The 22,674-nt window shown below is 44.2% G+C and overlaps 1 protein-coding gene across 1 annotated transcript in view; it reads left to right on the forward strand.

Annotated features, from left to right (window-relative positions):
• The window catches only part of FLT3 (fms related receptor tyrosine kinase 3), a 67,462-nt gene that overhangs the window by 43,582 nt on the left and 1,206 nt on the right, over nucleotides 1-22,674 (forward strand). Inside the window, exons 10-23 of the mRNA XM_042254857.2 lie at nucleotides 1,361-1,464; nucleotides 2,448-2,556; nucleotides 2,818-2,996; nucleotides 4,495-4,601; nucleotides 4,702-4,834; nucleotides 4,916-5,020; nucleotides 9,347-9,457; nucleotides 10,866-11,019; nucleotides 12,771-12,853; nucleotides 14,460-14,587; nucleotides 17,760-17,882; nucleotides 20,503-20,614; nucleotides 20,931-21,030; nucleotides 21,440-21,545. Coding sequence (XP_042110791.1) covers nucleotides 1,361-1,464; nucleotides 2,448-2,556; nucleotides 2,818-2,996; nucleotides 4,495-4,601; nucleotides 4,702-4,834; nucleotides 4,916-5,020; nucleotides 9,347-9,457; nucleotides 10,866-11,019; nucleotides 12,771-12,853; nucleotides 14,460-14,587; nucleotides 17,760-17,882; nucleotides 20,503-20,614; nucleotides 20,931-21,030; nucleotides 21,440-21,545 — 1,654 coding nt within the window. The remainder of the gene's footprint in view (nucleotides 1-1,360; nucleotides 1,465-2,447; nucleotides 2,557-2,817; nucleotides 2,997-4,494; nucleotides 4,602-4,701; nucleotides 4,835-4,915; nucleotides 5,021-9,346; nucleotides 9,458-10,865; nucleotides 11,020-12,770; nucleotides 12,854-14,459; nucleotides 14,588-17,759; nucleotides 17,883-20,502; nucleotides 20,615-20,930; nucleotides 21,031-21,439; nucleotides 21,546-22,674) is intronic.

Here is a 22,674-nt window from a genome sequence, read left to right on the forward strand (position 1 = left end):
ACAAAAAGCTTGTTAGATGCTCGCTCACTTGGTAGGAAATGGAATCTCCCATCACTGTCCACAGTCAGAATTACCTTTGAGCTTCCAAGTTAAGGTTGCAGAATGTTGGCGTCGGGTAAACCGGTACTCAGAAGCTGCTCTGGCGGTTGCTAGGCGGATGGTCCGACTCGGGAATCAGCTGGGATTCTGGTCTCTCCTTCATCTTCACATCTGGTCCAGCACCTCCTGCCTCTCGTGGTCCTGGTGCCTTTTACGTTGGCTGTTTCTGCTCCCTCCCCGTTTTCCCTGCCTTCGACAACACTCATCTTTTCACACTCTGAGCTCTTAAGTCTGATCTTTTACTTCTCTCCTACGACTTCCCACATTGCACGGTAGCTGCGTATTTACTTGTCTGCCTTTGAACCCTTCGTTCTGTGAGAACAGAAATCTGATTTTTCTGACTGACTGTTGTATTCTGAATTCCTCCCACAAACAGCCTGTGCCATTGATGGGAGAATGAATGAGTGAATCCATGAATGAATGAAGGACTTGCTGGGTTACTTCCCTCCCATACACTTTCCTGCTGCATTTCACTCTCAACTGAAATACTGTTCATCACTTTCCTCTCCTGCTTAGGAGTCCACAGCATCCCCTCCCTGCTTTCTCCATCAGGTCTAAATAATTAGGTTGTTTTCCAGGGTCCTTGATCAGTTGGCCCAGGTACAATGTACCTGGTAGGTATGACGGGTAATCCCCAATACCAGATACCTGGTTGGTATGATGGATGAGCACTCCAAGTAGATACTAGAGCCTGCTGATACTACCCAGAGATTTCTGGACAAACTCAGTGGATCTGAGCCCTCATCGCTGTTAATTGCTATGGGAGTCAAGGGCTGGTCATAGGTCCTGCCTTGGACCAGCTTCAGAGAGCTGTCCTTTCAGGAAGTTGAGGGGTCATGGGCTCTGCCACCCGCCAAGGTTTTTCCATGTTTCTGGGAAGTCAGACTAGTCTGGAATGGATGTAACAGTAGTGGCTGGAACCTTCTTGTCTCTCTTAGGAGCCCCAGCCTGGATCAGGGCTTCTCAACCTTTAATGTGCATGTGAATCACAAGGAAATCATCTTAAAATGTAGACTCTCAGTCAGTAGGTGTAGGGGAGGGGCAGAGCTGGGACTTTGTATTTCTAACAAATTCCCAGATAATATGGAGGCTGATGCTGCCTGTTTGTAGACCACACTTTGAGTAGCAAGTGAAGACGCCACCTCCACTGAGCTTGAGAGACTGAAGTGTCTCCAGGGAGACTCTTCCCAAGCACACCATCACTCATTTCAGCATCTCCTCAAAGAATCTGGCTAAGTCTGTCTTTAACTCTTTCCAACAGCATATCTAAGTTTTGCAACCATAAACACCAGCCAGGACAGTATATCTTCCATGCAGAAAATGATGACGCCCAGTTCACCAAAGAGTTCACACTGAATATAAGAAGTAAGTGAAGAGGGTGGGATGAATGGGGAGAGTAGCATGGAGACATATATTACCATATTAAATTAGATGGCCGGGGGTGGGGGTTGCTATATAAGGCAGGGAGCTCAAACCAGGGCTCTGTGACAACCTACAGGGGTGGGATGGAGTGGGAGGTGTGAGGAGGTTCAAGAGGGAAGAGACGTACATATACCTATAGCTGATTCATGTTGATGTATGGCAGAAACCAACGCAATATTGTGAAGCAATTATCCTCCAGTTAAAAATAAATAAATCGAAATTTAAAAAAAGAACCAGAAGTGAAGTAGTCAAGAAATTTTATTTCACTCTTGTGACTCCTTAATGATGTATTAACTCAGACCAGAAAGAGCTAAGCAATGGCTTAGGGAAGGAGTGTGATGAAACTGTTTTGACCTGTGGAAGTGTTCTGAAATTGTATCTTCATATCTCCTGGCTCTGTTGATACACAGGCCTCTTTGAGGGCTCATCCTTTTAAGTGAAGATGCTGAGTCCATGTCCTCTCAGAAGGTGCTTTAGTGTATCACTTTACTGGTTTTAGTACTTTGAAAGATCATGTTAAGAAAAAGCCAAAAGTCATACTACCTGCCATTTAGTCATTTTAATAATTTTTGTTTCTTTGGTCTATGAAAAGAGGAGAGTACCTTTCATTGGACTTTTTCTGCAGATGCTTCTCCTGAAGCTAAGACTCATTTTAGGGTGACCAAGTAGATAGAGTCTATACCTGCATTCTCTCCAGGAAGGGTCTAGTGATGGACAGGGGGTGCTCCCCAGAGAGGTGGTAGGGCTGCCTGCACCGAAGGTGACAGGACAAGGGGAAAGGACCCCCCTCTTTGAGTCCTGCCTGAGACAGCCTCCAAGAAGCACAACTGCTTAGAGTGCATGGGCAGCCTATATAAACCTGACTTTGAAACCCTTTCTGAAAAGCGCACTGCTCCATGAGCTTGTTTTCCTCTTGTTTTCTACAGGGAAGCCTCAAGTGCTGGCTGAGGCATCTGCAAGTCAGGCTTCTTGCTCCTCTGATGGGTACCCTATACCATCCTGGACCTGGAAGAAGTGCTCAGACAAGTCCCCCAAGTAATGAGGACCTTGGCCTCTCTTGTGTTAGAATATGAAACTCTCTCTGACGTACTGACGCTTTCTCGTGAATTCAGTTTAAGAAGAAACGCTAGAGCATTTCAAATGCTTACCTTCCTAGTTGATCATAATTCTCAATGATCACAGATTGTTTCTGATAACCTATAATAGATGTGTCTCTTACAAACCCCATTAGAGAAACCCTTACTTCCAATCTGATGACAGTCATGCCCCTTTGACTTCTCTGCCATTTATTTTCAGCTGCACAGAAGAAATCACAGAAGGAATTTGGAATAAAAAGGCCAACAAGAAAGTGTTTGGACAGTGGATATCGAGCAGCACGCTGAACATGAGTGAGGCCATCAAAGGGTTCCTGGTGAAGTGTTGTGCCTACAATGCTCTTGGCACGTCCTGTGAGACAATCCTTCTGAGCTCACCAGGTAGACAGCAGTCGCTATTGAAACATGCCACCTTCTGGAATTCCCCACTAGAAGTTAGGCCCTGTCTTTAGCTTTTATTTGGGGGAGTTTTACAAGAGTGTGCAGATTCAGTGTGTGAGATGAGAAGGCTTTTTGAGTCAGGCAGGAATCCCCACTGAATATACATGTTCTGTAGTTTAAGGGCAGAGTGACTTCTACTGATGTTACTGTAACTCATGAATTCAGGTAACGTGGGTAGTACCCCAAACTCCTGGTATAGTGGGCATCTACCCTGACGACCCTGATGCTCAGTGGTACGGAATCTGCGTGCCAAGCAGGAGTCTCGAGTTTGATCCCTGGATCAGAACAATCCCCTGGAGAAGGAAATGGCAACCTGGAGAACCCAGGTTCTTGCCTGGAGAATCCCATGGACAGAGGAGCCTGGTGGGTTACAGTCCCTGCGGTCGCAAAGAGTCGGATGTAACTTAGCAACTGAACAACAGCAATGACAAACAGAGATCCAGATCCAGGGAGATGGATTTAGTCATTTGGAGTCTTTACCTCTTTCCCTTTCAGTTAATCTCCTTATTTGCCTTTTAGCCTGCTGTTTTATCATTTTTGGTTTGATATTTAGAGCCCTCTGAAATTAAGCAATTCTGAAACCTGGCCGCCTACACTAATGGTTTAGAATCACCAGCATCCCCAAACTAACTTCCCCACATTCATATGACAGCTTCACTGTGGGAACACAAGTTTCTTTTTTTTTTTTTTCAAAATGAGGTATAGTTGAGTTACAATGTTGTGTTAGTCTTGGGTGTACAGCAAAGTGATGCAGTTTTATATGTGCATTCTTTTTCAAATTCTTTTCCATTATCGTTTATTACAAAACACAGAATATGTTGATAGTTCCCTTTGCTGTGTAGTGGGACTGTGTTGTTTGTCTACTTTATGTCTAGCAGAAAAACACTCTTGATTCAGTCACATGTGTGACTTTTCAGATTCTTTTCCACTATAGTTTATTACAAGATATTAAATATAGTCCCCTGTGCTATAGACTAGGACTGTGTTGTTTATCTATTTTATATATGGTAGACAGATTTCTTCTTTTCTTTTTTTATCTGGCTTGACTATCCTATGGGTTTAAATAGATGTAATCCTGAAAACCCCTAGTAAATGATTTTTTAAATTGGGCTCAGAGGATTTCCCTGACCTACCAGTGGTTAAGACTCTGTGCATCAATGCAGGGGGCATGGGTTCCATCCCTGGTCAGGGGACTAAGATCCCACAAGCCACAGGGTGTGGCCAGATAAATAAATAAAATGGGTTCGGAATCATCTAAAATTTTCTGGGAAGGAAGTGTCCTTTATATGAATATGGCCTGACTTTTCTGTGGGCTTCTGTGTGTAGAGGGCTTGTAAGCATCACAAATAACAGCCCCTCGGGCAGGATGTGAGAGGTTTTAGCGAGCCTGCGATCTCCGGATTCTCACCCACTGCTCCGGGATGCTCTTCCGTTGCAGGGCCCTTCCCTTCCATCCAGGACAACATCTCATTCTATGCGACAATTGGCCTCTGTCTTCCCTTCATCGCCGTTTTAACCATGCTGATTTGTCACAAGTACAAAAAGGTAAAACCAAAGGTTAAAAAAAAAAAAAAAAAAGCCGTCACTGTGTCCCATATCTGAAGAATGCCCTGTGGCTGACTGACTCATTATTTCCTCTTGGAAGCAATTTCGTTACGAAAGCCAGCTGCAGATGGTGCAGGTGAGCGGCTCTCTGGATAACGAGTACTTCTACGTTGACTTCAGAGAATATGAGTATGATCTCAAATGGGAGTTTCCGAGAGAAAACTTGGAATTTGGTAAGAATCGGATGTTTCGCCTGTTTCCTTCCTGTGGGAAAATCCTCAGCGAATGCTCACTCACTCACACGTGTCTTGCAGGGAAGGTCCTGGGGTCGGGTGCTTTTGGAAAAGTGATGAATGCGACCGCCTACGGAATTAGTAAGACAGGGGTCTCCATCCAGGTCGCAGTCAAGATGCTGAAAGGTACAGAGACGCGCCGAGAGGGGAGGTGCCGCCTGCCGCCTCCTCTTTTCCATCATGGTTATGGGTACGGCTTGCCCGGCTTCAAAGCTTAAAAGGGAGTGTGTTGGGGTTGGTGTCCACTACGTCATGAATGTAAAACTCAAGTCCACCTCCTCTTCCTCTCCTCTGTCTGCTTAGGTGTTTCTCTGCTTTGCGGTTACCATTGCTACAGGCAGCTGTGTGTCTTACTTGGTGACATGAACTCTGGGTAGAAGAGGGAATCGGTGCTTTCTGTATCCCCACTCGTTTCTTACCCCTCCCTCCCCAACATCCTCCGTGAGCATCATTCACTTAGCAAGAGCGCCCCCAGCTGGCTCTAAGTGATCATGACCGCCACCCTCCACTGCCCCACCGTGAACTAAGTCTAATGGGCATTTTTCTGTCCTCACATAACTTGCATTTTCAGCACAAGTTGGCGCGATCGACGGTTCCCTCCACCTTTATGTGCTCTCTTCCTTCAGTTTCCGTGGCGCCGTATTCTTCCGGTTTCCTCCCACCCTCTGACTGCTGCCCTGTCCTTGGCTGCTCCCTCATCTTCTCATCCATCTCTCACGTGGAGTTCCTGAAGGCTTGCTCCGGGTCCCACTTTCCTTTCCACTCCTCACCCTCAAGGGCTGTCTCACCTCGCCCATGACCTCATCCCGTGTACCAGTGGTTCTCACGATTGCATCTCCCTGCTAAGCTTCAGGTTATGTCCACATGCCTGAATGTCTCCAGAGTCCCTCAAAGACAGCCTATCCAAAGTGGACTCTTCCAACCCTGGCCCTTGGGCCCTCTCTCATCGATTGGTTATAAGTACCAGTGACTGGCCACAGACCACCCAAATTGGGCCAACCAGGAACCTAGGACTGACTCATCCTAGAAACTATCCTCATTGTAACTATTCCTATCAGGCTTCCTGCAGGTGCCTCTTGAGTCCATCCTCTTTTCTCTTAACCTCTGTTACTGCCTGTCTCTTCTGAATGGATGCACCAGCCTTCCAAGAAGCTACTCTATATGCACTCTTACCTCCTTCTGGATTCTGAAGCCCAGGTGATACTTCTGATATGCAGAACTGATCACATAATTTTACTGCTTAATCTTCCCAGTTGCTTTCATCTTGCGCAGTCCACACAGCCCAGCACGATGTGGCTGCAGCTCGCCTCTGCCCTTGCAGCTCTCAGTTCCTCTGGAGTGCCATGTTCTTCCCACCTCAGGGCCTTTGCACATCCATCCTTCCCCTTCCCCTTTCACGGCATCACTGCCTGCTCCTGTAGATCTCAGCTCAGATACCACTTCCTCTGGGAAGCCATCTCTCACACCCCAGATGAGCTCAAGTTCCTTGCTAGATGCTGTAGCTCAGCTCCCTGTGGGCTTTCCCCACCCCCCATAAAATTGATCACAACTATAATTACGTGGCTGTTTATTTATTTAGCTAGTGTGTTAGCTGCCCCAGTAGTCTGCAAGCCTCATAAGGGCAGATCTGTATATTTTGAATGCTGTCCTCTATCTCTTTCTTTTTCTTTTTTTAAATTTCACTGGAGTATAGTTACTTTGGGGTTTCCCAGGGGTAAAAAAATCCATCTGCCAATGCAGGAGACGCAAGAGACGTGGGTTTGATCCCTGAGTCGGGAAGATACCCTGGAGTAGGAAGTGGCAACCTGCTCCAGTATTCTTACCTGGAGAATTTCATGGACAGAAGGAGCTGGTGGGCTATAGTCCATGAGGTTGCAAAAGAGTCAGATACAACTGAGCGCACACACACACATAGTTGCTTTGCAATGCTGTATTAGTTTCTCCTGTACAGCAAAGTGAGTCAGTTATATATATACGTATATTTCCTCTTTTTTAGATTTCCTTCCCATTTAGGTCACCACAGAGCATTATGTCAAGTTCCCTGTGCTCTACAGTAGGTTCTCATTAGTTATCTATTTTATACACAGTATCAACAGTATGTATATTTCAATCCCAATCTCTCAGTTCATCCTACTCCGACACCCCTTGGTATCTATAAGCTTGTTCTCTGTGTGTGCTTTGCAAATAAATTCACCTGTACTGTTTTTCTAGGTTTCACAGATAAGTGATATTATATGATATTTTTTTTCTCTTTGTGACTTACTTCACTGTTTGACTGTCTCTAGAGCTGTCCATGTCTCTGCAAATGACACTGTCTCATGCCTTTTTATAATATTCCATTGTACCTGATCTTTATCCATTCCTCTGTTGATGGGCATTTAGGTTGCTTCCATGTGGTCCTCTTTCTTGATCTTGGCCCATCCAGTGACTTCAGGACTTCTTTCTCATCCTTCCCACTCTGAGTTCACTTGGTTAACTCCTATTTTCCCTCAGGTCTCAGCATAAACATTTAGTATCCCTTTCCCACCCTCCCCAAGTCTGAGTTAGGTGTCCCTCTTGTGTGGGACAGCATGCTACATTCATTTTCCACGTGGCATTTATTTTTTATTTTTATTGAAGTATACTTGATTTATAGTGTTTTATTAGTTTCTGCTATACAGCAAAGTGATTCAGTTATACATATGTATACATTATTTTTTATATTCTTTTCCGTGATGGTTTATCGCAGGATATTGAATTTAGTTCCCTCTGCTATACAGTAGGACCTTGTTGCTTATCCATCCCGTAGATAATAATTTGCATCTGCTAACCTCAAACTCCCAGTCCACCTCTGCCCCATGCCCCTCCTCCTTGGCAACCACAAGTCTGTTCTTTACGTCTGTGAGTCTGCTTCTGATTCATAAATACAGTCGCTTGTGCCATGTGGCATTTACGACACTATGTTGTAATTCATTTACTTGTCTCCCCTTTCAAGGAGGCTCTGAGCTCCAGGAAGACAGGGGCTGTGTGTTTCTACTATTTATTCCCCCAAGTCCTGACACATTGCCTAGTAGGCATTCAATAAATACTTGTTGAATGAATGAATGAAAGTCAGGTAGTGGTATATGAAAGTACTTTGAAAAAGTTAGGGTCGTTGTAAAGTATGTTCTTTGAGTCATGAGGAATAGGACATGGACACCTGAAAGGCACGAATCCTTGTACAATGTGAGTCAGTGGGAGATGGGATGCAGAGTGGGTCCTGATGTGCTCAGAGAAGGATGTCACTCCTAGGCCAAGAGGTTGGAAATCCGGATGCTTCTGAGAGCTTACACAAGTCAAAGTAGATGCATTGGATCTCTAGAAGGCTGCATAAAGGTTAGCATCTTCCAGGATGAAACAATGACACCTAGAAATAGCCAATCAAATCTCCATTGAATGTAAAGAAACGGAGGGGTGGGTGCCTGGTGGGCAAGATCCTGAGACCCTGCCCTGGCCTCAAGGGCTCCAGCACCCTCCCAGCAGCGGCAGGTGTCCTGACTACCTGGGCACATTGGCCTCAATGACAGGAGATCTTTAAATTCACCAATAAGTACCTCCATGCCACATTTCTAAGCCAGATGCCAAGTAAAATTTGCTAAACTATCTAGCCTTACTCCAGGGGAAGTAGTAGATACATTCTAGCCTAGTCAGCAGTGATGGTCCTCATTATCAAGTAAGGAGTTTCTTGAGAACTTGGTCGGTGAGAATTGGTCCTCTCGGACCTTCTCACCAGGCTTCCCAGGTGGCTCAGCGGTAAAGAATCTGCCTGCCAATGCAGGCAATGTGGGTTGGTGGATTCAATCCCTGGGTGGGGAAAAACCCCAAGAAAGGAAATAGCAACCTGCTCCAGTGTCCTTGGCTGGAAAATCCCATGGACAGAGTAACCTGGAGGGCTACACAGTCCGTAGGGTCAGAAACAGTCAGAGCCAGCTTAGCAACCGAACACTCAGGCAGCATGCGTGACCTCCTGACCGCTGGATTCCTGACAGATTTAAGGTTCTAGATCTCAGGATCACAGGCTGGAACCCTCACTAACATGCCCATCTTGTCACTCTATGACTTCAACAAACCAAGAGTCAAAAAAAAGAAAAGCATGCTTCTCCCTTCAGCATATTCATTAACTTCTACTGTGGAGGAAAGTCATGTGTTATTATTTTTTTTCTTTTCTTGTTTAAGGGTCAAGTCTAAAGGTTTTTATGTTGCAGGTAGAGAAAAGTTCAATAGAAAAAGCACATTATTTAATTCAACTTTCATGCTGCAATCTTTGAAATTCTGCCTTAAAACATAGTGTATTACTATTCAAAATGTATGCATGATTGAATATATTTTAAAACTTATGCAAATCTCTGAACAGAGGAAGATTTTAATTTATCAAATAATCTAAAATACCTATTTTACTTCCATTTTTCATCTGTGATGCCCTGCCATTGACAGAGAAAGCAGACAGCTCGGAGAGAGAGGCGCTCATGTCTGAACTCAAAATGATGACCCACCTGGGCAGCCACGAGAATATCGTGAATCTCCTGGGGGCGTGCACCCTGTCAGGTAACCGGTTCCCACTCAGGTCACCTAGAAGAAAACATTTTAGCCTGGAGACAAAGATGGTGTTTATTGTCCTGTTTCTCTCCTTTTCGCAGTCACAGTGTGGGCCCCCAAACCCGAGTGGGATTAGACATACAGTGCTTCAGGGTTAGATGCATCAGTGTAGACAACGCCAGTCTTCACTGGGCAATGTCATTGAAGTCTAACTTACTTAAAAGGAGTTCCCTGGCTATCCCGTGATTAGGGGGCTTCCCTGGGTAAAGAATCCGCCTGCAGTGGAGGAGACACGGGTTCTATCCCTCGGTCAAGAAGATCCCCTGGAACAGGAAATGGCAACCCACTGTAGTATTCCTGCCTGGAGAATCTCATGGACAGAGAAGCCTGGCAGGCTACAGTCCATGGGGTCACAAAGAATCGGACATGACTTAGGCACTGAACCACCACCGCCACCAGTGGTTAGGACGTGGCATTTTCACTGCTGTGTCCAGGGTTCAATTCCTGGTCAGGGAACTAAGACTCTGCAAGCCTCGTGGCATGACATGGCAAAAAAGTTAAAAAAAATAATAATAACAATGTCGCAAGCACATTTTGTGTGTCTCTCTCTACCTGCCCAGGAGGTGCTTCTCCCTGGCTGCAGAGCTTGGCCACTGCCCCTACTGGGCTGCTTAAATAAGGTGCAGTCATGGAGGGCCTTCAAACTCTATTCTTTGAGAATTCAGTGGAGCCCATGCTCTGATTCTCTCCCTTCTGCCCGGAAGTGCCCAAACCCTGTGCCCAAGCATCACTCCTTTGGGATTAGCAGCCAGAAATAAGGAGAAAATGGATTTAAGAGGTGCGTGCATGCTAAGTCGCTTTAGTCAGGTCTGACTCTTTGCAGCCCCTTGCAGTGCAGCTCACCAGGCTCCTCTGTCCATGGGATCTCCAGGCAAGAATACTGGAGTGGGTTGCTGTGCCATCCTCCAGAGGATCTTCCTGACCCAGGGATCAAACCCACATCTCTTGCTGTCTCCTGCATTAGCAGGCAGATTCTTTACCACTAGCAGCACGTCGGAAGCCCTTTAAGAGGTGACTGGGGATATATTTCTCCCTCCTTAGTCAAACCACATATCAGCATATATTTACCAAGTGGTCCCAGTGCAGGCAGCATATTATTATCCACTGTAAACTGGAGAGTCCTGGGGGCCAGTGGTTATTGGCTGAGCCAAAGTGGAAGGCAAGAAGAGACAGCTTTCCTAAGAGTCTGGACAAAACCCAAGAAATTGACTTTAAAGTCCAAGATGAGATAGGTTCAGAGAGAATTGTCCTCCCTCCTCTCCCCACCAAGTTCTTAGAGTGGGGTTTCTGCTACACAGATGTCTGAAAAAACTATTCGGTGTCTGTATACCTGGAATTAAAACCATCACTATTTCAGGACCAATTTACTTGATTTTTGAATACTGTTGCTACGGCGACCTTCTCAACTATCTAAGAAGTAAAAGAGAAAAATTTCACAGGACGTGGACGGAGATTTTCAAGGAACATAATTTCAGTTTTTATCCCACTTTCCAATCACACCCTAATTCCAGGTAAGAGACTTATAATAATACATTACAGAACAGACAAAGTATGATGGTTAAATGCACCCCACCAGCCAGTTTCTAAGGGCCACTGTCCAGCACAGCATGGTCTGTGTGTTTTAAGACCTAGGAAGGTCATTTATGTTTGCCATAGTTTCCCTGCTGATTTGAACAATGAGGTTTCCCCTGTCCTACAGTACAGGCCCTGTAGCTGAACCAGTGATTTCAGCCCACTTGCCCCTAATCACATCCTGGACATATATTCAGTTTTAGGAAAGGTGTGTAATTCAATCTGTCAGGCCTCCTGGTTGACATATGGATATTGGTAGGAAGAAAGAGCGCCTTTCCCAAAGCCCCTGTTATATTCCTAGAAAGTAGTGCAGGTCCTAGGAGTATTGCACAAAAGAGCTCTAAAGTCATAAAATGGATTTTGAAAAATTAGGATGGATTGATTGGCATAACGATGGGAGCAAAATAAAGTCGGGGTGACGTTCATCTCTGTGCTCTGCCATCCGTGGGCTCCTGAGTGGTTCGTGGTCCCCACAGGCTGTAGGTTTGGCAGAACGCTCATCCTCATCCTTAGACATTTCTTGCTGATTACTTGAACGTTGTAGCTCAATAACACCCTTCTCAGAGTGAATTCACAGGTGCTCTGATAGAATGGTCCTCAATCTCTAGTGCATTTCTATTTCCCTCCTGCATGAAAGCTGTCCCTTTTTCTAGAGGTGGATTTGTTAAAGACTTTTAACTTTGTGGGGGGATGTATGGAGGGTGCATTTGAGATTCCTTGTTTTCTTGGCATGTATGTTTCTGCACATGCCTCTGGCCTTCTAGCGCTGAGACAGACTAACATCCTGAAGCTGGGGACCCCATGGAGACCCCAGGCATGTCTTTGTGCAGCTGCCCTTAATGATTCACAACAATATTCCCTTCTGTGCTCATTTCTCAGTTCATATTCTTAGACCAAGAGAATTCTGTGATGTCATCTGTGTCCTGTGACCAACAGTCTTTGGTTAGTGACAACTGTGTTGGTCAACTCAGCACCTTCGATTCATTCCAGTCACTGGGTATTAAAAACATGAAGCAATTACTTTTGGAATATTTGTGGTCTGAAATCATTAAGCCATTTTGTAAAGATATGGACATTGTAATTAGGGTAAACTCTTATGCTGGAAAAATGGAATCATTGTATATCATGCGTACAGAATTCCTCAGTGAAGGGTTCTATGTTATACATAACAGAGATTCTCAGTGTTACTACTTGTTAATTTCACAGGGAAAGGAAATGAGCTTTACAAAGGCCAACCTGGGGAAAAAAAAAAAAACGATGATAAAACACTGGAAGTTTTCTATAGAAGATTTGCATGACACGGACTTTTATAGAGAAAGTCACACTCCTTATTAGCTTCGTTATTTCAGCAAATCGTATTTATCTCATCCAGCCTAATTTCTCTTTTATGAAATGTGACTTTGACACCCAGCTTGTAGGCTTGTGGGAAGAACTGAGTGAGGTCCTCTTTGAACCAGAAGATTCCAAACAGAGAATGGGAATCACTCTTAACCTAGTTTGATGGACAAGCTCAATTACGCAGATGTTTTTAATGTCCACACACAAGAAAAGGACATGTTGATGCTATGCTTTTAATTTAAAACCCCATTTGTAATTGGAATTCATTTCTTTGATGAATTGTATATTTTAAAATAAAATCTCTACTCAGAAGAACATAAATAACGGTATAACTTTTCTTTTTTTTAAATAGTATGCCGGGTTCAAGAGAAGTTCAAATACACCCGGACTCAGATCCTATCTCAGGGTTCAATGGGAATTCATTTCAGTCTGAAGGTAATATTTTATTCTAAATAGCGCTTCCAAATAGAAACAGATGCAAAAGTTCTGTGTTTACTATTATATTTTTTAAAGGTGCATAAATGCAAAAGCATGCTTTTCTTTGCTAATATCATCTATAGACTTCATTAATGCATATTTGCCCTAAAGGTATTGAAAAACCATCAATGTATGTATTATGAATTTCATGTCAATGTTTCAGCTGATAAACATGAAGGGCTGGTTTATTTGATCAGTCAGGTTATTCTTTTTAAAAGTCATAAATTAATTAGAGCCACTTATTTCCTAGTAAGTGGAAGCAAGGATGAGTTCTGGAGTCAGATGGAAGTCAGGTTAACCCCCGGGTTCCCCCACTTTCTGGCTGGACGACTTTGAACAGCTGAGCCACGGTTTTCTCACTTGTAAAAGGGGGCTAATCAAACTTTCCTCATTGGACTCTTAGCAGGATTGACTAGAAGAACATTAAATGCACAAACAGTTCATAATATGTGGTAGATAATTGGTCATTCTTTTCCCAACGTGGCAAAACTACCTAGCACAAAAGAAGGGCATCTGAGACTTCCCTGGCGGTCCAGAGGTTAAGACTTTGTGCTTCCAGTGCAGGGGGCCTGAGTTTAATCCCTGGTCGGAGAACTAAGATCCCCCAAGCCATGTGGTGCCGCAAAAAAAAAAAAAAAAAAAGAGAGAGAGAGAGAGAGAGAGAAGAGCATCTGAGACCTCTGATTCATCACCCAAGAGCTGGAGAATTCACTCCTCTAATCAAAGAGACTGTTTAGGTGACTCTGCCTAGGCTGCGTGTATGCGGATGCGAGCATGCTCAGTCGTGTCGGACTCTCTGCAACCCCATGGACTCTAGCCCCTCAGGCTCTTCTGTCCACAGAATTATCCTGCCAAGAATACTGGAATGGTTGCCACTTCATCTTTCAGGGGATCTGGAAGTCCCAGATGCTTTTCTTTTGCACTAGGTATTTTTGCCACGTTGGGAAAAGAAAGACCAATTATCTACTACATTTTATGAACTGTTTGTGCATTTAATGTTCTTCCAGTCAATCCTTCTAAGAGTCCAATGAGGAAAGTTTGATTAGCCTCCTTTTACACATGAGAAAATTGTGGCTCAGCTGTTCAAAGTCATTCAGCCAAAAAGTGGGGATCAAACCGATGTCTCCTGTATTGGCAGGAGGATTCTTCACCACTGAGCTGCCTGGGAAGCCTCCTAGGCTTCACAGTACTCTGCATAAATAGGTTAACCCTGGTGCCACCAGAAAGATGATGTAACAGCTGCATTTGTACATGAGGTGCTCACAGAGATTTATAAAGTAACTTTTTTTTTGAAGTATGGCTGATGTACAATATTATATAAGTTACAATATATATTGTACAGATGTACAATATGGTGCTTCACAATTTTTAAAGGTTCTTCTCCATTTATATTCATTATATAGTATCAGCTATATTTCTTGTGTTGTGCAATTTATTCTTGTAGCTTATTTTATACATAATAGTTTGTACTTTTAAATCCCCTCCCCCTATTGTGCCCTTCCCCCCTTCCATAAGGCAGCTTCTTTGCATTTTGGCAAAAATGAGGACCAGTTCTATTTTACAGATGAAATTGAATACGAAAACCAAAAAAGGCTGGAGGAAGAAGAAGACCTGAATGTACTGACCTTTGAAGATCTCCTTTGCTTTGCATATCAAGTGGCCAAAGGAATGGAATTTCTGGAATTTAAGTCGGTAAGCTCCTTTTTAAAGGCAAAACTCACAACAACAACAAAAAGATAATTTGGAAGAAGAGGTGCTGGTTGGGTTTTTTTTTTTTTTTTCTTGTTTATTTTAACTTGCAACCCTTCAAGTCTGTCTTTCCCTCCTGTTCACTGTTGAAGTCACCTAATATGTTACTGGGGCTCTTGGCTAATTATAGTATAAAGGTCTGGGATCCCTTATTCCATGATGGCTATCCCAAGCCTCTCAGGCTGCCCAAAGTCCCTGAAACTTCCAGACAGGAGGTCCTCAGGAATCCCACCTCAATGCCACGTATAGTCGTGGCCAAGATAGTCACTGCAGGTTGTTCAGCCTGTGTCCTGCGTTTGACCCAGGGGATGAGTGGAGGTTCAGATCCTGGGGGCCTTGTTCCTGGCCACCTGTGTCTGCTATGAGAGCCTGCTAATCCACTGGGGCTGCTACATAGACACCTCAGAGCATCCTCATTCCAGGGACTCTACCCTAATTTTGCATTCTTTCCATAGTAGTCTTTCAGCCCTGCCCTTTCTCTGACACGTCAAATGTCTGCTGCCTGGAAGCCGACCTGCAAGCCACTTCTCTGGCTACTTGCTCTCCTGTGCTTACCGTCTTACTTTCTCTTTATTCCCCCAACTTCTTCCTTCCCCATTACCTTTTCCTTTTGTGTCTCCTAGTCTCTCCCTCCCTTTCCTCCGTGCCCCTTTGCACTCGCCGCTTTTCTCCCTGAATTTGAAGAGAATAATTTCAACTTTTTTCTTTCTTTCTTTAATAATGTACTGTCTCAGGGACTTCCCTGGTGGTCCAGTGGTTAAGACTCCACATTTCCACCACAGGGGATTCAGGTTCGATCCCTGGTCAGGAAACGAATCCCACATGCCAGGTGGAGTGGCCAAAAAATTTCATTAATAAATAAATGAAAATTTTAAAAATGTGCTGTCTCTAATATAATGTATTACGTCGACTATATCCCAGGTTTAAGAAAAAGATGAACCCGGAATAAATCAGTAGCTTTGAAGGACAGGAAAAATTTCTATTCACAAGAACAACCAAACTATGGAACAGGTTGAAATAAACAAGAAACATGTAAGATCTACATGAAGAAATGTGTGAAACTCGGTTAAAGGGCAAAAAGGGAGACCTGAATAATGAGCTCTGTTTTGTTCATAGAGGAGAGATTCTATGTTTAAAAGTCAGTTCTTTCCAGATTAATTCTAGTTAACCCCAATTAGAATCCTAAGGTTTTTTTTTTTTCTTTTGTGGATGTTGAAAGTATTGGGTTGGCCCAAAAGTTCGTTCGGGTTTTTTCCATAGGACGTAAAGGAAAAATCCAAATAGACTTTTTGGCCAACCCAATCAATATATGTTGATGTCCCTGCTTTGCTTTTCCAACGTTGGGCATCCCTGCTCTATAGTTAAAAGAATCGCTGTCTCCTAATCCTTCCCTACCCCTCATCCCGGGACATATTCCTCTCCTGTCTTCACAGCGTGCTGCTGAGTCCCTCTCTCACGCCTGCATCTGCAATAGCGCTTTCACCAGTTTCTTTACACACGCTGATGGCATCTCCCTAGATGGTCCAGCCCGGTTGCTGGACCTGTTGTGGGACCTGGTTGCCTGTTGTTAGGTAAATATTCAAACTACTCACAATTGGAGATCAAGTGGCACTGCCTTTTACCCCCCGGGGCTTGTTTTAATAAGAATGTTTGCAGCATATCTGCTTTTTTGGAACTCTCTCCCCTGTTTTCCCTCTAGGCAGGTCCCTCTGAGTCACTCTCTTCCCTTTGTTTCCTCCCTACTTCTCTGGCTGCCCCTTGGTTTCCTCCACGGCTGCATGAATCCATCCTGCATTGCCTGCTGACCGGTGCCAGGCACCATGACAGGTGCCAAGATACAGAGGCAGGTCTTATCTCTGATGGAGAGAAAAAGAAAGCAGAGATGCTACTAGACTAGATAAATACTATGTTCAGCTAAGTTCTGGGAACCCAGGGGAGAAACAGGCATGTCAGACCCAAGGATGGAGAGGCCGTGCAGAAAAGATTTTCTGAACAGAATTCATGCTGGGGCTGGCAGAGATTTTATTTTGTAATATTTTGGAGAAAAAAAAATAATTTTTTAGTAGTTGTGGCTCCCAGGCTGTAGAGTACAGGCTCAATAGTTGTGACACTGGGGCTTAGTTGCTCCCAGATCAGGGATTGAACCTGTGTCCCCTGCATTGGCAGGTGGATTCTTTTTTTTTTTTTTTTTTTTACTTATTTGGGTGTGCCAGGTCTTGGTTGTGATAAGCGGCATCTTTGATGCAGCGTGCAAGATATTTAGTTGCAGCATGTGGGATCTAGTTCCCTGACCACGGATCGAACATGGGTCCCCTCCATTGGGAGCGTGGAGTTTTGCCACTGGACAACCAGGAAAATCCTGGCAGGCAGATTCTTTACCATTGAGCCACCAGGGAAGCCCAGGGCTGCTTCTCATTCCACTTCAGTCAGCCTTTCCAAACTTCTAGTATTTTTCCCGAATTTTTAAAAGTATATTGTGCCATTTTATTGTCAAAGCTATTTTCCATTCCAGTCAGGAGAAACATGCTTGTCTCTGCCAGAAGCTCCTGCACCCCTTTTGGAGCCCAGCAGAGGCCGGGCTGCTGTGTCTCATTTACAGCCAGACGTGCACCTGGTTTGCTTGACCTGCTTTCTCAGCACCTGGCCCCTTGGCCTCTGGGAATGTTCCCCAAGGAGCACCAGTGGCTGCAGCCGCAACAGCTGACTTGTGCAAACACTGTGTTACCCATTGTGATGATTGCTCAGGACTCAGTAAAGATAAGATGCCTCTATGATCTGCCCTTCCATCATCTGTGACTCCTGTGGGCTCAGCTGCATCAGTTGTGTCCGACTCTGTGCGGACCGCATAGACAGCAGCCCACCAGGCTCCCCCGTCCCTGGGATTCTCCAGGCAAGAACACTGGAGTGGGTTGCCATTTCCTCCTCCAAAGTATCTTCCCAACCCGGGGATCGAACCCACGTCTCCCGCAGCTCTTGCATTGCAGGCAGATTCTTTACCATCTGAGCCATCAGGGAAGCCCTCTGTAAGTCCTACTGAACTTGAAATGATAGGAAAGATTGTCCTCTGTGAAAACATACAACCCGGTAAAACACACTCCCGTCTCGTTCTTTCTAGTGTCTTCACAGAGACCTGGCAGCCAGGAATGTCCTGGTGACCCACGGGAAAGTGGCGAAGATCGCTGATTTTGGGCTGGCTCGGGATATTATGAGTGATTCCAACTACGTCATCAGGGGAAATGTGAGATTCCTCTTTCTTATGTAGTATTATCCTGTTTGGGGGGGAGTTTTATTTTACTTAATATAATTTTATTCTTTTTCATTGAATTATGATGGAAAAGAATATGAAAAAGAATGTATATATACACATATGTATATGCATAACTGAACTACTTTGCTGTACTCTATTGAAATATAGTAGAATTAGAATGTTGTGTTACTGTACAGCAGAGTGACTCAGTTATGCATATATATATGTGTATATACATTCTTTTTCATATTCTTTTCCATCATGGTTTATCACAAGTATAGTTTCCTGTGCTCTACATTTGGTTTTGTCATTGCTAATCTAAATATCTGCACTCACAGTGGTGCATTTGTGATTTATGATAACTTCAGAAAACTTCCTCCCAGCAGTCTACTTCCTTATGCTTCGAAGAGTTTTTTCTGCAGCATCAGGGACTATCTCATCTGTAACAAAAGTTGAACAAAATGGCATCACACCTATCAATTAGGGCCTTAGAGTGCAGTCCACACTTAAAAAAAAAAAATCTTGTTACTTGTACTCATTTTATTTCCTTTAGCTATAAAGTGACAATTGTGTTATACTTTCGATCATGAGAATAGGTAATCATCACAAGACAGCATTTACAATACATATAAATTAAACATTAAATGTACATTGTACATTTTAAAAAGGAACAGTATTTAAATCAAATGTTAGTTGCCGAATATTTGTCATCCTGTTACTGTTATGCAAGGACACCTAAGCCATCACTGATGTTTGCGTTTGTGTGCTCACTGGTGTCTGATTTGTGACCCCCGTGAACTGAGGCCCACCAGGCTCTTTTGTCCGTGGGATTTTCTAGGCAAGGATGCTGGAAAGGGTTCCCATTTCCTCTTCCAGGGGATCTTCCCAACACAGGGACTGAGCCCTCAGGCGGTTCAATTCTCCTGCAGGCAGGTTCTTTACCACAGACTCACCTGGGAAACCAAAACATTACTGAATCTGCTGTTAAAAAACTGAGGACAGGTATATTACTTATAAGAGAACTAAAAGTACTCCTAAAAGATGATGAAATTGCGTATAGCTGAACGAATATGGTTTTTAAGAATTACAATACCTGGATTTCAGCTCCTCTTCTTTCTAGCTATTCATTTTTATGATTTCTATCTGCTTTATTGTCCCTACTCTTGAAGTAAGAATAATGACAATGAATGCTGGTATTGTGGTTACCGGGTGCTAAGTGCTACGCTAAGTATTCCAGGTATTGACTCAGTCCTCAAAGTACCCTTTTGTGGTTGAGGAGACGGGCACAGAAACGTCACTTGCTGAATATTGCACAGCGCACAGGTTAGGTCGTGAATGGTCTAAGCCACAGTCTATGCACAACCACAGTGATTCAGTGTTTCCCATGAGGATTACTCATTTACCTCGTAGCACTGTGGGAATAAACTAACAAAACCAACAGGGAAGAAAGGGTCTGTGGAGGGTAAACATACAATAAAGGTTACAAATCAAATTAAACTGTGTTCCCACTAGAATCAGACACTCAGCTGAGTTTGGATCTGTGCCTGCCTTATTGTACCTGCAGTCATAAATAGGATGAACTAATGGCTTTGAAGTCGTCACCCTCCTAGCTGGTGGTTTCTTAAGCAGGAAAGCCAATTCCATTTGGAACCACAATTAATTCCTTTAATGAATCAAAAGAACCAGACTGGCCAGCTTGATTCTCCCAGCTCATCCTTTTGAAAAGGATTTAAAACAGGGTTTCTTTCTTGAGCTTTGATTTTACTTGGCAGATTAAACGTGCTTGGTGAAGGGTTCTCAATCCATGAAACAGAGAACACTTCAAAACTCTCAGCCCCAGGAACCTATCTGTCCCTGTGTCTTGATTCTAATCTGAGGCTACACGCATTTGAAACTCTGCTTTCAAGCTACTGGGAATGACTGAAGCCACAGACGCCACCTGGTGTCATTTCTGGGAGCCATGTCGTGTGCTACCTCACCGCATTCCTGTGGATGAGATTTCCACTAAAGTTCTTCCAAGAAATGCTTTGACAAAATATTCCACTAATTCACCAGCATCCACTTACCTATGAGGAAGTGACTGGCTGCTCCTCACTGGGGGGAGGGGGAGGGGAGGGAGGTGGGGACGGGGAGGGAAAGTCTACTGGAAACTTACCAACCCCAAATGCAAGCTTGAGTTTTAAAGAAATAAAAAGTTTGTTTGTCTAAGGCTAATGTGTTACAGTATTAATTTGACAGTGAGAAACGTCCCCTTGGGAAATAAGATTTTCTCAGGGAGGCAGTAAGAGTGCCCTTAGGGAGAGAATGGACTTCCCTGGTGGCTCAGATGGTAAAGAATCGCCTGCAATGCTGGAGATGTAGGTTGGATCCCTGGGTCAGGAAGATCCCCTGGAGGCAGGCATGGCAAAACCCATTCCAGCATTCTTGCCTGGAGAGTCCCATGGACAGAGGAGCCTGGCGGGCTACAGTCCATGGGGTTGCAAAGAGTCAGACAGGCCAGAGTGACTAACTCTTGGGAGAAAACAAAGGTGATCATCTCACTAACTGGAGGAAAGAAGGGATGTTTATTCGTGGAAAATTCACCATCGACCTCTGCTTGGGTTTTATGCAGGCCCGTCTGCCTGTGAAGTGGATGGCTCCTGAAAGCTTGTTTGAGGGCATCTACACAATTAAAAGCGATGTCTGGTCATACGGAATATTACTCTGGGAAATATTCTCGCTTGGTAAGACTCGCAGTTCCCTGGGCTTTTGCATTCTGTGCCCTCTGCACCCCCTCCCCAGCTCCTATTTCAAATGGTGGAGGAAAATGCCCCTTCCCAGAGCACCCCCAGTCTTCTGTTGCAGCCTAAGCCCCTTTATGTTTATCGCTGGTGTCTGTCTGTCCTATAACCTGCTCTCAAGTAGGAACATGGCTTCTGCTAGGAGCCCAGCACCTCGCAGTGCTGGTCTAGGAAGCAAGGATCCGTGTGTTTGCTGATTGAATAAATGATAAAGAAATGAAGGGTGAGCGGGTGGTCATATGCTCCCCTGTTTTTCCAGGTGTCAATCCTTACCCCGGGATTCCGGCTGATGCTAACTTCTACAAACTCATCCAGAGTGGGTTCAAGATGGACCAGCCATTTTATGCCACAGAAGAAATGTAAGTACAGCTTGGATTGAAAAGTGGCTGGAATCAGAAATGTACAGTCTGTCTAGTTCCCAGCGCATGAGAAAAAAAGTAAAACTCCGTAGCATGAAGTTCCCATGGTTCCTTTAAAAAAAGAAAAAGAAATTCTTCCTTTTGGTTTCAGGAATTTCTGAACACAACTGAACCTTTTTCTCGGTTTCAGTTTTTACCTGAGGGACCCTTCTGAATTCTGATCCACACTGTATTTGTCCAAAGGCATCATCTAATTTGTCCTTTCTGATATGAGTTCTAAGTCTAGGACAGTACTTGCCTCAGGACAAACACGCCATAAATAAGTCGCTCAGCAGTAGTAAATGGTGCTTTGTTAAGTGGAAAGTCACCCAAGATTTCCTGTCTTGCTCCTGTTCTGTTGTCTTTGCAGATACTTTATAATGCAATCCTGCTGGGCTTTTGACTCCAGGAAACGACCATCCTTCCCTAACCTGACTTCATTTTTAGGGTGTCAGCTGGCAGATGCAGAAGAAGCGGTAGGTAGCAGTACAGTATTTCATAAAACATCCTTAGGAAGGAAAGAACTCCACCACTCAGAACTCTCATGGCTGATTTGCTAAGCACTAAATTTAGTTACCAAGCTGCCTTCCTCATCACAATTGGTCTTGATCACTCCTTAAAAGTTATATGTGGTTAGATATGCTTGTGGACAAGTATTTTAAGGGGAAAATATTTAAAAAGGCTTTTCCTGAAAATTTCGATCAATTGATTAAGAAGTTAAGTGCTTTTATGTGACCAGTGCAGAGGACGAGACCAGAAAATAGAATGTAATCCCTGTCTCTAAACGGCACTGAGCTCTCCTAACTCGACAGCAAGCCTTCACATGGAATAACTGTACAACTCAATCAGGTAATAAAGAGCACAGGCCTGGAGTTCTGGGAGCCTGGGCTTCTCAGGTGGCTCAGTGGTAAAGAATCTGCCTGCCAATGCAGGAGACACAGGTCCCAGCCCTGAATTGGGAAGATCACCTAGAGCAGGAAATGGCAACCCACTGCAGTATTGTTGCCTGGGAAATCCTATGAACAGAGGAGCCTGGCGGGCTATAGTCCATGGGGTCGCAAAAGAGTCAGACACAACTTAGCAACTAAACAACAATTTAGCCCAAAGACAGACAAGGTCATGTGTGCACTTTTCAGTTGGTCAGCTATGACCAGTTCATCAAAAGCTTAACTATGGTACATGAGTACTGTGAAACCCTAGGCTGCCATTAAAAAGATGAGAAGTGCCCATGTGTAGTAAATAGTGAAAAGATGTAATACATGTAACATAGGAAGGACATATCAGTAATTTTTAACAAGGATCTACAACAGAATCTGCTGTCCGAGCCTCCTGAGACAAAATTGTGTTTGAACAGCTATCTACTGTAATGGTGATTTCAGCTTTTTTTTCGCCCATGTATCTGTCTATATCGCTTAGAAGGCAAAACGAGAAAGGGGTAAGAGGTGGCAAAGGATGAGATGGTTAGATAGCATCACCGACTCAATGGACATGAGTCTAAGCAAACTCCTGGAGATAATGAAGGACAGGGAAGCCTGGTGTGCTGCAGTCCATGGGTTCACAAAGAGTCGGACACAACTTAGCGACTGACCAACGATTGCTTAGTTT

The sequence above is a fragment of the Ovis aries genome, chromosome 10 (assembly GCF_016772045.2).
Source record: "Ovis aries strain OAR_USU_Benz2616 breed Rambouillet chromosome 10, ARS-UI_Ramb_v3.0, whole genome shotgun sequence".
Lineage (NCBI taxonomy): Eukaryota > Metazoa > Chordata > Mammalia > Artiodactyla > Bovidae > Ovis > Ovis aries.